Source organism: Pelodiscus sinensis, chromosome 1 (genome assembly GCF_049634645.1).
Source record: "Pelodiscus sinensis isolate JC-2024 chromosome 1, ASM4963464v1, whole genome shotgun sequence".
Taxonomy (NCBI): domain Eukaryota; kingdom Metazoa; phylum Chordata; order Testudines; family Trionychidae; genus Pelodiscus; species Pelodiscus sinensis.
The window spans coordinates 190,591,886-190,606,638 of NC_134711.1; the positions used below are offsets into that span (position 1 = coordinate 190,591,886).

The 14,753-nt window shown below is 42.8% G+C and overlaps 1 protein-coding gene across 2 annotated transcripts in view; it reads left to right on the forward strand.

Annotated features, from left to right (window-relative positions):
- The first annotated feature begins 1,315 nt into the window (after window positions 1-1,315).
- The window catches only part of SLC37A1 (solute carrier family 37 member 1), a 49,794-nt gene continuing 36,356 nt past the window's right edge, over window positions 1,316-14,753 (forward strand). Inside the window, exons 1-4 of one of the 2 annotated variants that reach the window (XM_006137867.4) lie at window positions 1,316-1,928; window positions 5,596-5,854; window positions 7,522-7,603; window positions 12,054-12,180. In XM_006137867.4, coding sequence (XP_006137929.1) covers window positions 5,799-5,854; window positions 7,522-7,603; window positions 12,054-12,180 — 265 coding nt within the window. In that variant the 5' untranslated portion in view covers window positions 1,316-1,928; window positions 5,596-5,798. The remainder of the gene's footprint in view (window positions 1,929-5,595; window positions 5,855-7,521; window positions 7,604-12,053; window positions 12,181-14,753) is intronic. The other variant, XM_014581016.3, reaches the window with a different exon arrangement.

The following is a 14,753-nucleotide window of genomic DNA, read 5'->3' on the forward strand; positions in this document are numbered from 1 at the left end:
ACTTCACAAGCAGCAATTCCCACCATCTCTTGTAGATGAAAGGATGCCAACAACACACAGTTCATCATAACTATTGTCAAATGCCACAAAAAGGAAGCAGCACAACGGTTACCCAAGATCAGTGTTTCCCAACTAGTGGTACGAGTACTCTTAGGGGTACTCAAGAGAAGTCTAGGGGGGAGAGTACATCAACACAACTGAAATTTGGAGAGAACTGAATTTTTGTTTTAAGTTTTACAGCACTTTATTATTTTTGTATTTTTTACACCCAAAAATTTAATCGCCTGCCCAGCTATGATTAAGATGTTTAAACAAATGTGTTGCAATGGTAGAAAAATATTTACTGTGTCTGAAAACTGTACTTACGGGGGGGTACTTATATATTTTTAAAAGGGGTACTTTTAAAAAAAATCACAACTATCTAGTGTAATTTTACTAAGCTTCACCGTAATGCCAAGAACTAGATCCTGCAAACATACCTTTATTAGTTTGAATAGCCCCATTGAAATGAATGGGCCTGCCATGGGAGTAAAATTGAGCACATTTATTTGCAGGATCAGGCATAATCATATTAGCAGCTAATGAGTTTAACCGTGAAAGCTGTGACAGGCAGTACAAGGGAGAACATGAAATGAAGCATAACTTTTCAGCGTGAGTTGTGAGACATTTTGTAAGCAGACTGCTGGAGCCAAGGCTATTACATTACACCAAATAGAAACTGTCTGTACTGTGGAGGATAATTAAAGCTGCTACTTAGTAACTGTTAATGTTGCTCAGTATGGAATAAAATAAATAGATTCTTAAAAACACAAATTAGAGAAGTGGGGGAAGAATTGGATGAAGCCCATCTTCCTGGAAATGCAGAACCTAGTTTCTTCCTTAAGAGCCTGATTCCCAAAAGTTTCATGAGTGTTTTGGTGGATGGGGAGCAATGTTATCCACTCCCACACTTTGATCATAAGTTGTTGAAGAATCAAGGCCAATTACTATATCACCTATGAGAACGAGGCACTTTCTAGTAAATGCCTCTTGTATTTTCAAAATAATCTCAAACAAATACAAAACCATAACTTACAAAAATCCTGAATTGCAAATAGAAAGTGTCAGGTTAAAATGCTTTTTAAAAAAAAGCCTTTAAGAAATAACGCTTTCTGTTGATTAAAATAAAAGTTTAAAAATATAACTAAGGTCCATGCAGCTCCCACCAGGTGGGACTCATTTCAAGAGCAAAGCCCTACTTTTCATCATTTTATATTTGTTTACTTCTCTCTTGGCTTGTCCAATAAAAACACAGCAATCGATTTCTCTTGTTTCTAGCCAGTTTCGCTTTCAGATTCTTCTGCAAGGAGCACAATCTTCCTGCAATTATGTGTTAAACAAAGCGGAGGAAAGTTGTTGGGTGTTTTTCCGTATGGATTTTTCTCTGTGGGGCATTTCCTTTTGGATTGTGGATTATAAAATCTAAAATTTGTGCCAATTCGTGACCTGAGAGTTTTGCCTTTTTAACCGGAAAGTATGTGTGACAAATGAAACCGAGCTGCGATGTACATTAGGGAATTAAATGTCTAACACTTTGCAGCGCCTTGCATGCGTGGGTTTCTCTAGGCAGAAGCGCTGCTGAACGTACACTGGATGGGCCAACTGTAAAGGGAGCTGTGTTGTCTTTGTGCACATTGCGCTGCTTTCGTCTTCCTGCGCTGTATGTGGAGCTAATTCAGAGGGCGAGGCGGGGGGAGGCGCGCCCCGTGCAAACAGGTTCTCCTAGAGCTCACCGAGAGCTGGGACCAGCTGAGCATGAATGAAACCAGGGGGAGCCACACCCGGCAGCTCAAGCAGGAAGTATCCAAGCAGCAAGGAAACACCGGCCAATGCGCGAGACTGTGCAGCTCAAGAGCCCTCGCTTGATCTCCTCCGAGCGCGATTGTCTGGTGAGCGCTTGGGTCTGTGCCTCAGAGGGGACCAATGGGAGGGGAAGAGCCCTGGGGGAAAGGGGAGGCTCGGGTGGTGTGGGGCTAGCCGGGGAGGAGGGCTCTTGGTTAGAGAGACGCACCTGCTCCCTCCGCCTGGGAATCATTCTCGTCCCCTATGCAGGGGAGGCAGGCTGAGCGAGTGGCACGGGCCAGCGGAGGCAGAGTTACAGCCTCGTGCTCCTGCTCCAAACAGAGAGGCGTCTGGGTTGCTGGTCCCCCCCTCCTCACTGATTCACTCTGCCACTGCTTCACCCCCAGAAAGCCTTTGGGAGAGCCGCAGTTGGCGCGGACGAGGCTGCACACAAGACGAACCCGGTCTTGCTTGAGTAGCTCATTGTCTTCAGTGAGACTAGTGCGTTTTGCGCTAAGGGGGTTAAGCGGTAGCGGTCCATCTTCCGTTAGCTGCCCTCCTCATTTCCCCCTAGGCTGATAGTGAGTGTAAAACTTCTTGCTACTTCATTTTCCCAAGCGTACAGTCAGTTAAATGTCTGGGCACTTGGAAGTTCTGTGACTGAACCTAATGGTGCCTTTAAAAATACATTCTGTTTCTTTTTTCTCATGTGGGTTGAAAGAGTTGTAATAATCTACTTAGCTGCAGGTCCCAAACAGGAAGTTTCCTCGGAGGCGTTACCTGTCAGGTAACCACCATAGGAGGTGCACTTTTTAGGCATCATTTATACAACCAACTGTCTTGCAAGAAACCTGTATTTGTCTTGAAGGTAGTAATTGTGTGTGTGCATGTGTGTGTACATATAATTTAAGGCACAGTGTTTTGGACAAGCAACACTAAAGTGATGAAACCCAGAGATAAGCACTGTTCAGGATGGTGTTGAATCCTGGTGAAACGGATCTGTAATGTGTAATCAAACGTTCCAGGATGTAGGCTTTTATAAAGATCAGGAAATTCCACTACCTGTTAAACAAGGTAACCTTCGATTCTCTCTTTCCTCTGTTAGCAAAATACCCTAGGAGACGCAGTCATTATGCAGCCAATAATGACAATTCCTATTTAAGTAGTGGCCTTGATTCAGCATATTGACACTTAGAGAGACTGGGCAGTTATCACTAATTGAATGATTCAGGTTTGCTGGTCATCACTGATAGCACCAACTATGTTGCATGTTCCTGAGGGTTTTGTTTAGGTTTGTTGTTGTTGTTGAAATCCCTTATGAGTTATGACAAAGCACAGGCACATAGAACATTAAGAGAGTTTATAAGCTAAAGAGAATAGCAGTTTAGGGCTAGGTTTTGAGTTTCATATTGACTTAAGGGAGTGAAGAATTCCTTCATACCTGCTTACTCGACTTCTCCCAGAGTAGGTAGGAATGGGCAGAGGCACAGAGCCTTTTCTCTAGTCCCCCAGTGCAACACTGCTTAGGCCAGTGTTGAAGGTTGTTGCAATTTGCTACTGGTATAGGCCAACAACAAATTATTATATCTTCAGGGAGGAAGCAAAGAGGGAACTATGCCTCAGAGGTCTGTAATGCACAAGGTCTCTGGGGATAATGCATTTTATGCGCCACTCTAGCTCAGTGCTTTGCTTAAAGGTACAATCTAGCCCTGAGATTGCAAATACTATTTCAGAGATAACTATAGCATGCCTTCCCCCACACTATCATAAAAGGAGGAGATGGTAAGATGCTCATTTATCCTGAACTGGATTTAGGGGCAAGCGACCCAGGTGACTGCTGGGGTGCTGGACTGCATGGGGTGCTGGGCTTGCAGATTTACAGATTCTAGCATGTACATTTATCATCTTATATAGCAGGATTTGTTTTAAGTCATGAAATAGGCTAAAATGCAACAAAAATAGGGTATTGAAAAGTTTAATTAATGGAGCTGCAGGCACCAAAGATGTTCCTTGCCTGGGGTCTAGAGCCATCCCTGCATTTATCTACCAGGTTTGACGTGCTCCTTTCCTGCTACTTAGTTGCTTCTTTTAGGTTAGAAAATTAAGTCCTTAGAGTTACTGAAAACAAAACACTAGAAAACAGAATTAATTTTTTTTCTGATGTGTATTTACACTTGCTTCAATAATAAAAAAGGATGATTCCTCAATGAGTTACCTATTATGCTTGCCATTGCCTTTGTAACATACTACTTCCCCTTTCAGATATCAACTTAATATTAATACTTAATGATCCCATGCTGCCATAAAATGAATATAACTGTTACTATGGCTACATCTTTGTCACTCTTGTCACGGATTCTCATTTTCATTTTTTTAATCACTTCAGACGTCTGGTGAACGGGTGGGTGGATAGATGTGGTGGTAAACAATTGAAATTTTCTTCCATAAGAAGTTAGGCTGAGATCTGCTCCCTATGCATAAAGACAGAGATTGGCAGCTTTTATGTGGGTGGTGGATAAGACAGTGAAATCAGTCCCCACAAACTAGTGTCAGGGTGCTGGGCAGCACTTTCCATGCAGCCATTATTTCAACCTTTTGTACCAGTTGTATGAAGCACAAGATTCTGCCAGAGCTCCATTGTGGCCTTCATACTAACTTGTGTGGGACTAACATGGAAAAATATAGCTGACGTGTGCAGTCATTCATGTGTGTCTGCTTCAGCAGCAGAACCCTGGGTGAATGTTATGTGTGTGTGGGGGGAGGGGGGGGGGACTCTTGACCTGGCTGTTCATACCACATCTGAATTTCACTCAAGAAGAAAGGAAAGTTAAACCAGGGTCAGCATGAGAAGCTAAGGAAGCAAGTGCACAGCAACCACAAATACGTATGGCAACATAATGGAGTGGACCAGTGAATTCATGGTGTTGGGTAATTATTTCAGGGGTGATTAGATTTCTCCATCTAAAGACTTAAACTGAAACATCTAAAATATAAGTGGAGTTAGGCCAGCTTTGATACACTCATTACTGTGTTGAATACTGGCTGCTGGTGGAAGAGCAGAAGCACAATTCTTTCTGCTAATACAGGGGAATAAAGATTAAAGGACTAAAGTTCACAAATCAATGCCTCTGGCATCTATGTGACATCTCTTAACAATCCAGTAAGTCCTTAGCAATAGTGAGGACTTTAAGATTTTTCTTTAGCTTACATTCTTTTGCTTGTCTAGGGAGGCCAGTCTTATTATTTATCATTCTGGGCCAAACATGCCAAGCAGCAGTGTAACTAGTACACCCTGCAGTATCTGCAATCAAGGTTATTATGTACCTTTTCTTATTAGAGGAGAGGGTTTAAAATAACTGTATTGGGCCAGGAATTGGTAAGTTCCCCATGGCATCAGAAATTTGAGCGCATCTGGTGTTTTAAAATACATCATTGCCTGGTAGGAAATTGCCCACTTGCAGTCTCTTGGGGTCAGAAGCAAAGCCAAATGAAATCAATGGGATCGTTTCATTAACTTCAGTGATCTTTAGATCACATCCTCAATGAGGTCTTTTTATCTGTTCTGATGTCATCGAGAAAAACGTATTTGGGTGTGGTACCAACAAGGAGACAAAGGTAGCCTTTAGAAATTTATAATTTTTTTAATGGTTTAAACTGTTGCTACAGATTTTTGATGTCTTTTTTTTTTAAAGTTGTAGCACTTTATTTACATTACTGAAAATGGGAACCACTATGCAATTAAAACACTAACGTTTCAATATCTTTTTAAATCAGAACAGTTGATCATTCAAAGTGACTGAAAATATCAAAGAGAAGTCCTAAAGGGGATCTGCTTGGTCTGACATCTTTCAGAACTGTTCCACAAAATTCAATTACACAGCATTAGGACCATCCTAGATAAAAAGCTTGAATCCGGAACAATCCTTTTCCAAACATAGCATTTTGTCACCTAACCCCCGATTCTGGCACTGAAGTAAATGGCTCAACTTCCCCCTGGAGTTCATTTCATCGTTTTATTTACAAGAGATCAGTGGTAAGTTGTTTTCAAGTATACCATACTGACATCCATCCCACATAATACCAGATGTTATCTGAGAGATTATTCCATTGACTCAGACTCTCTAACTTTTTTTTATTTCTTAGAATGTAAAATAAGTCTTTATTAAAGAAATGGTTTTTTTATTGCATAATGAAGAGCCCTGCTAACAATTTTTTAATCAGGAGAGTTGATGCTAGTACAGAGTGATATAGGGGTCAGGAACACATTTCCATCATCAATAATTTTGTATGCTAGAGAATAAGCACTTCCGCTGTTTTACTTCACATATTATGTGCTTGGAGAGATGAATCACAGCCTTTTATTTTGAGTTATTTGGTTTATGTCTGTGAAAAAAAAATCAATGGTTATCATAGACACAGATCCTTCTTCTCTTGGGTAATACAATTTTATTTGCAACAGTGCCTATCACAACAGGACCTTGATATTGGTTGGTACTACTGTAAAATAAATAACTGTACTTGTCTAATTGTTCTTGGAAACTATAACATGAAAGTCTTTTGACAACTTTTTAATTCTGTTTTGGTCTTTTCAGCTCTTCTTGGCTTTTCAAGGGAAAGAGCGATGGGATTTGTTACAGTAAATAAATGACTTTAAGAAAAACTTAAAAAGCAACAAATAATCTAGTAGCACTTTAAAGACTAACACAACACGTAGATGGTATCATGAGCTTTCGTGGGCACAGCCCACTTCTTCAAGAAGTGGATTGTGCCCATGAAAGCTCATGATACATCTACATGTTTTGTTAGTCTAGTAGCACTTTAAAGACTGTTTGTTGTTTTTTAAGTTTTTCCTGTTACATTTGAACAGTTTTTTTTATCATACACTTCATCTAACAGCTGCAAGGGAAGATTAATTGCAGTTTTATTATGAAATGCAATCTTCAGTAATGGACATAACTGAACACCCACTATAAACTCTGATACCAAAACACAGATGGGGTGTTTGGGTAGTCTTAGTTGCATAGTCTGCTGTGCAGGTGCTGGTTCTGCAAGCTAAGCAGGGTTAAACATAGTTCTTGGAAAAGTGATGACCAAGAAAATCCAGAAAATTACCTGTGGCAGAGAATGTGTTATACAAGTTACTGAATTGCTGTTTGCCTCTAATTCCATGCTTAACCAATGCATTCAATATTACTACTGTATTTCTGGAGGTACCATCCATTAGACAGCACCCGAAACTGAAGCCCTGACTCCTTGTGGTCACTAAGGATCCTGTGGTGTTTTTTGTAGTAGAAGTGGTGTTAGCCATGGTGTTTTGGCACAATATCAATTATATGGTATTTGTACTGTATTGTGGCTACCTACACTTCAGTTGGAGATTTAAATGGATACATTACACTTGTAATAGCATTAGTAACTGGAAAGGAAGAGAAGAGTCAGCAACATGTTCTCTGTCAACAACCAGTGAACCTCTGGGGTAAATGATGCTTTGTTCTGATGCTGGCTTAAATAACTATAGAAATTGCTCAAATTTGCACCCTGAGGATCCTAGTTTAAAGCTAATTTAGAGACATTTTAGAGTCAAGGGTTAGTAAGAAATGAAAAATGTAAATACTTTGAAATATTTTGAAGATATAAATCTAGTGAATGAAATAATTTAAGAAAAATCGGTGTTTTTTATATTTTATATTTTTCTTACAGGTGCAGAGCCTTCACTTTTGTTCTGACCTTTTTGCTATATACTAGTTTCCACTTGTCAAGAAAACCTATTAGTATAGTTAAGGTAAGCAACAACGAATCATTTTGTTTAAATAACCTCCTAATTTTATCCACAGGGAAGTATCCTTTTGTCTTTTTTGAAAGACAGTGCTCAAGTTTAACCCACAGTGCTATAAAAGCAATCTACAGGTAATTACAGGTAATTGTCATACCATAATCTCATACTATAAATGTTTTTGCTGAAACCATACATAGAATACTGTGCATACTTCCGGTTTTAGGCCCTCATGCGAGTTAAGCAAAGTACATGCGTGTTTGCAGGATCAGGACTTGAAGTCTTAGAGCTGCTCAGTTACTCAGTCTTGACTGAGTAAATTGTGTGGATTTGATGATCAAAAAGGATTGTGCAGTACTACACATGAGCTAGTGCAGTGAAATCAGAGAAATACAATATGTTTCATTTTTGCCTTTAGTCTTTTAGAACAGATTGGCAGTATATTAACTTGAGGTTATTTCTTGTGTATATTTTTTAAAACTTTTTCAACAGCCTATTTATATCAAAACCAAAAATTCTCGCTCCATACTATAAATAAAAAGAAATGAACCTGTTATCAGAGTGCAAATCACTTAGAGATGGTTTCATTGTTTACATTCCAAACTGTCAAGTGTTTCATTAACCTTCTGATTTAATTCCCAATAAGAACCTGTTTATGCAAGAGATAAAACTGACTTGAACACTGTTTCCTTCATATATATACACCGAGAGAGAGACAGATCTTTCATATGAAACCCATGTTATCTTAAATTAGACTGTATTTTGCTGAGATTATAAAATAGCATTTTTTGACAGGGAATAGTTGTCAAAAGTGAAATTCCCATCCATACTGTTTCTGCAGTGTCAGTATATGTTCCTGTTCCATTTCATCTTGAGCATAAGGCTCCATTCCTGGAATGTGATCAGTATGTGTAAATCTCTACTTCATTATGGAGTCCTGGTCATGTCAGTGCAACTCTTCACAGACCTAGAAGTCTGGTCATGCACGTCAGCTTGCAGTATGGGTATGTGCAATTGCTGTGTGCTTGGGACTAAGGAGCAATGTTTGAGAGAAACTGAAAAAATTAAATGTATTTTGTATGAAGAAAGGGTATTGCAATGTTTTTAGATGACATAGGGACAAATTTGCCCTTATTCACAGCAGTGTAAATTCAGAATAACTTCCCTGAGGTTAATTCCAAATTTACACCTGTGTGGTTGAGAATGTCACTTACATATGAGCATTTTTTAAAAATATAAATCATTAACCCCTTTATACACAGTGAATAGATCATTCCTCGCAGGGAGAGGGATGGAGATATTCTGCTTCTGTGTGGTGTATATGGTGTCCCATACCACTGAAATATTCTTGTTGACTTATGGGAACAGCTGAGTGAACTGGAACATTTTTTCAGCATATTGATTAGTGTGCTGTGCTGTTGGAAATGCCATCTTTCCAATGATATATAAAATCCAAGTCTTGGTCTGTTTCTGATCATTCATGTTCCCATAGCACTTGAAATGATAATAGGGTGTTGATCTCTGCTGTGTCAATCCTGCTAATTACATTTCATCTCCCTAAATTTCCCTTGCAGTTTCAATGGAGTGTGTTTTCTCTTCTATCCCTGACCTAAATTTGGCTGTGCTGCATTATCTGGGATGAAATAAAATATACTTCCCTTGGTGATGCAAAGATAATGCACATACTTAACACTGTGCACAGAGACTTTGATGGGATTATTCACAATACTTAAAGTTAAGCAGGTACCTGTTTGCTAGATTCGGACTGCTGTTTTGAGCCCAGTCCTGCTTCAAGTGAAGTCTTGGCAAAAATTTCACTGACTTCTAATAGGTGTAGAATTGTATTTACTCTAATCTTATACCAGTGTAACTCCCAGACAAACTTTGTAGGCATCCTTTGACATTCAGTGACATGAAAGTGAAGCATAAGAGTGGTTAATCAGCCCTAGTGTTTGTCATTGTAACATTGCTGTTAGCCTGACTGGTGAAGGGTGCTTCATTCATAGGAACTTATCCAAAGCCATTAGAGTAGATATTAGAGAGATGAGATGGATGAAAGAATATCTTTTGTTGGACTGACTCTAAGAAGAGCTCTGTGCCATTCTAAAGGCTGTTGAACCAATAGAAGCTGATTCCATAAAAAACATAACCTCGCCCACCTTGTCTGTCTGGGTATGTCCACACTACAGCATTATTTCAAAATATCTTATTTAGAAATAGTTAATTTGAAATAAGTTATTTCGAAATAATGCATCTACACACACAATGCATTTTGAAATAGCATTTTGCTATTTTGAAATAGCACGTCCACTCCGAGTGGACGTTTAATCGCATTTAAGGATGGCCGGAACCAGGTCCGGCAGGGCATCAGGTCAGGAGTTACTTTGTGTGGCTGCTGCCTGTGGCTATCTAGGCCTGTGCTTAAAGGGACCTCGCCCCACCCTCCCCGGACAGCTGGTTCTCAGGTTTCCCTGCTTGCTTGCCTACCTCAATGAGGGACAGCAAAGCATTTTGTCTCTGCGTGCTCTGGTTTCCCTCACTTGGGACACCACAGCACTATGCAACATGGAGCCAGAGCTGCCCCTGGGCACTCTGGTGCTTCTCTTGGATGTGTTGCTGCGAGCCTGGCTGCGCTTTCTGCAGGCTGCCATGTGGGAGGTCCATCGGTGGGCTGTCAGTATCCAGGAGGCCCTGCGGGAGAGCTTCCACCCTGAGGAGTACTAAGAGCCTCCCTGGTCTTCCCCACTGGGGGCTTGTGCCTCATTCCTCCCTCACATCCTTCCACTTCCCTCCCTCCACCCCCGTTCCTGATGTCAAATAAAATACACATTTTCATGAACACAAACTGTCTTTATTTAACAAAACTGATGGGGTGGAATGAAACTCTGGTGAGACTGGGGAAAGGAGGTGGGAGAGAGGAGGAGAGAAAGTGGGAAAAGGGAGGGGGAAACCTTGGAGGAGGGAGCTGGAAGGGGGAAGCAAGGGGAAGAAGGGAGAAGGGAAGTTCAGGGATAGGAGTCTCGCCAGACCAACTTGATTTTCATGGAAACCTGCTCCTGGGTTCACATGTGGCCTTTGGTGTCCAGGCTGGCAGCTATTCTGCATAGAGGGCCGCATTCCTCCATCTACTGCAGAGATCATGGACGTTGGGGGCATCCCTCCCAAACCTGAATAAGGTCCATGATCTCCACCCTGGACTAGGAAGGTGCCCGCCTTCTCCGGGCCCTGGCAAGCTCCTGGGAGCTGGCAGACTGCTCTTGAGGAGAGGTAGAGGGCTGGCTGCCAGTGGCTTGCTGGCTCATGTTTTGGGGCCACTGGGTCAGGGGCAGTGACTGCTGGCTCTGGGCTGGCAGGCTTGGAGCTGGCACAGGCACTGTGGCCAGAGTCTACCCTTTTAAGGGCTCTGTGGAGAGGGGAGGGAGAGGAGTGTTCTTGGCTGAGGCTGGAGTGGCCACCAGGGCACCCTGGGAAGGCTGGAGGCCCCCTATTTTGAAATAAGTGTCTACACAGCACTTATTTTGAAATAGCTATTTCGAATTTGGCATCATTCCTCGTGGATTGAGGTTTACCAAATTCTAAATAAGCACTTTGCTATTTCGAATTAATTTCGAAATAGCAGTTTGGCCGTGTAGACTCTAGGAAAGTTATTTTGAAATAACGGCTGTTATTTCGAAATAACTTTGCTGTGTAGACATACCCTCTGAGATCTTGGCACCAACACAGCTACAACAGCACTGCAAATTAAAAAGGATAGACATTAGGGATGTAATAGTTTAGTCGATTAACCAATAAGTAAAAGTTAATTGGTTAATGTTATAGACTACACACGTTTTCCCCCGCACCCCCCAGTAAATTTTATTGGACGTTGGCCAGCAGCCCAACTCATTCCTGGCTTGTTACGGGTTTGGGACCTACTCCCGCTGTGGCTCTGCATTTAAAATGTATTAGGAGCCAGGCGGGCAGGTAGCCCAGGTCAGTTCTTGTTTGCACAGGATCTGGGAGCTCAGACTCCCTCTCCCCTGGACAGGGGCTGCTGCCACCTCAGGCTGCTGCCTCTATATCAGAGGCACCAGCATGGGGTAACAGGAAGCTCCTCTGCGCGGGGAGCTGGTTTTTAAACTGGTGCCTCTCATGGACCAGCTCCTACCTTACACCCCACGCTGCTGCTTCTGATACAGAGGCAGAAGTGCGGTGTGGCAGAGGGCTTCTCAGGAGTGGGGCTGGAGCACACTGACTGCTGGCCGCACCCCCGGGGACTATAGAATAGTCGAGTAACCGATAAGAATTCGTGAGGTTAATTGACTATTCAATTAATTGATATTTGGACATATTATTGAGTTAAATGGGCTTTGGCTAGGGCCCATAATTAGCTAGATTTGTTAAATTTAGTACTCTGTTGTGCATAGCAGGAGTTTGTGCCAAATGAGTTTTATATTGTCAAATTCTCTTTCTACATTAGGGAGAACTACATAAGCACTGTGCTCCTCCAAATGAAATTGAACTCAACTCCTACAAAGAATATGCCATCCACAGTCAGCTTGATAAGAAGTTATTTAATGAGTCTCAGTGTGGTTGGGAGCCATTTGGTGAGTTGACCTGCATGCTAATTTTGTAATAAGGGTATTTATACAAGTGTCGTAATTTGTTATTTATGACAGGGATCCTTCCCATAGGAAAATGTATAGGAGGTGCATGTTTTGTTTCTAATTAAACCTGGCTAATATGTTGTGAGTGTCACAAATGAAATGAAGCTTTAAAAGGCAAGTCTCTTAATAACTTTTCTAAATAAATTATGAGTACAACTGCTGAAGTCTAAACTATTAGAGCTGGTCTTAATCTTTTTGAAGGAACAAATTTCAGTCCGAAAATGCAAATTTGTCAAATATAAATGTTTCATGGGATGTTGTTAATTCCATAGATTTTTGTCACAGAGATATGTCAAAACTGATTGTTTAGGCTCTTTCGTTTTGTTTCATTTTGACTTCTATCTTATAATCATATAATATATAATAAAATACTTTCAATGGGTATGATACCACTGAAACAAAACAATTCAATGCTTCCAGAATATTCATTCTGTGGAAAAATGTTTCCAACATGAAACAAAAACAAATTTTGAAATGTCAGACTTTCCCATGGAATTTCTAACCAGCTCTATAAGCTATTCAGTGGCACGGGGCACATTCTAGAAATGCAGGCACCTTCAAAAAGAAAATACAGGCAGTCCCCGGGTTACGTACAAGATAGGGACTGTAGGTTTGTTCTTAAGTTGACTCTGTATGTAAGTCGGAACTGGCGTCCAGATTCAGCCACTGCTGAAACTGACCGCCAGTTCTGACTTACATACAGATTCAACTTAAGAACCCCAAGTCAGCTGCTGCTGAAACTGATCAGCAGCTGATTCCAGGAAGCCCGGGGCAGAGCAACTGTGCCTCGGGCTTCCTGTAGTCAGCGCTGGTCAGTTTCAGCAACGGCTGACTTGGGGACGTCTGGGGCAGAGCAGCTGGGGTGCTGCTGGGTTGCTCCAGTAGCACCGCTCCTCAGTGCTACTGGACCAACCCAGCAGCACCCCAGCTGCTCTGCCCCAGGAGTCCTGATTCAGCCGCTGCTGAAACTGACCAGCAGCGGCTGAATCAGGACGCCTGGGGCAGAGCAGTTGGGGTGCTGCCGGGTTGGTCCAGTAGTGCCCACAGTGGCGCTGCGGGACCAACCGGCAGTGCCCCAGCTGCTCTGCCCCAGGGTCCACAACAAAAGCCTGGTCTGCTGGGGGGGGCACACTAGCTGCGCCCCCCCCCCAGCAGACCAGGGACACAGGGAGCAAAGCGGCAGCGGGGGGGGGGGGGGGTGCCTTGCCTCTGAGGCTTTGCTCTGGCACCGAACCGCTTTGCTCCTGGTGCCCCTGGTTTTCTGGAGACGGTCTCCAGCAGACCAGGGACATCGCGAGCGAACCCGCAGCAGCGGCGGGGTCCCCGGCTTCTGAGGCTTTGCTCTGGCAAAGCCTCAGAAGCGCGGGAACCCGCCGCTGCTGCGGGTTTGCTCCCGATGCCCCTGGTCTGCTGGAGACGGTCCCCAGCAGACTAGGGGCACCGGGAGCAGCTTTTCTCGCCCCGGAGCTCGAGGTGGCTGACCGCTGCCTGTGAGCTCCGGGGCGAGAGAGCCCCGTTCGTAAGTGCGGATCCGACATAAGTCGGATCCGCATAAGTCGGGGACTGCCTGTATGCTCATTTAGAAAGCCCTTTAACTACAATTTAGCTATGTTTTGCTTATTTACACATTAAAACCATAATAACTTGAATATAATAATAGATTTTGAATAAGTGCTTGACAGTTTGTGTTCAATATCTGATCATTAACAGGGAATGTTAATAGATGTGATAGCCCACTAGCAAAGGAGAAACTATTCAATGATTTCTAAGGCTGTGACCTCTAAGGCTGTGATCTTGCACTCTGAGCTGTATGTAGGCTGTTTTACCAAGTGGCCTTGTAACCCACTCTATATAGCTCTGAGACTCTCGAGGGCAGAGGCAGAGAACCTTCAGCCTGTGAGCCAGCCTTGGCCCCAGCCCTCAACTTACCTTGAGCCAGCTCATGGGAAAGCTTATGGTTTCTCAGTCTGGGGTCAGGTAAAGGATGTTTCCCTCCCTTCCCCTTCTCACTTGTGTGTGGCCCCCAACCAATTTTTTTGTGGGTCAGTCGCTTCCGACCTAAAAAAGTTTCCCCAACCCCGGCTCTTTGAGGCATGCTTCGTTAGGAAGTGGGGTGCTACCATTGAGCCACCCTAGACGCTGCAAACCAGCATCTGAGATGCTGCTTACTGGTCTCTGCTGTCTATCCCCCAGTTGCTTACACTCATTGTCACAGAGTTTCACTTAGTCTGTGTGTACTGTGGGCTTTACCCTTTGGGGGTAAAGATGTTAAGAGGTGGGTAATTTGCTAATCATGTAGCTGATAGAATTTTTATCGACTACTTGAGTAGTCCATGAGGGAAGAAGCACTTAGGCTCAGCTTGCGCCAGCTCTGGGAGCTACCCCTGCTGTGGCTCTGCAGTTTAAATGTAGTAAGAGCTGGGCATGCAGGCAGCTTGGCTCCCACTACAATTAAACTGCAAATAAGCTGGAGTAGGTCCTGGACCTGGTGTGAGCTGGAACTGAGTCGGGCT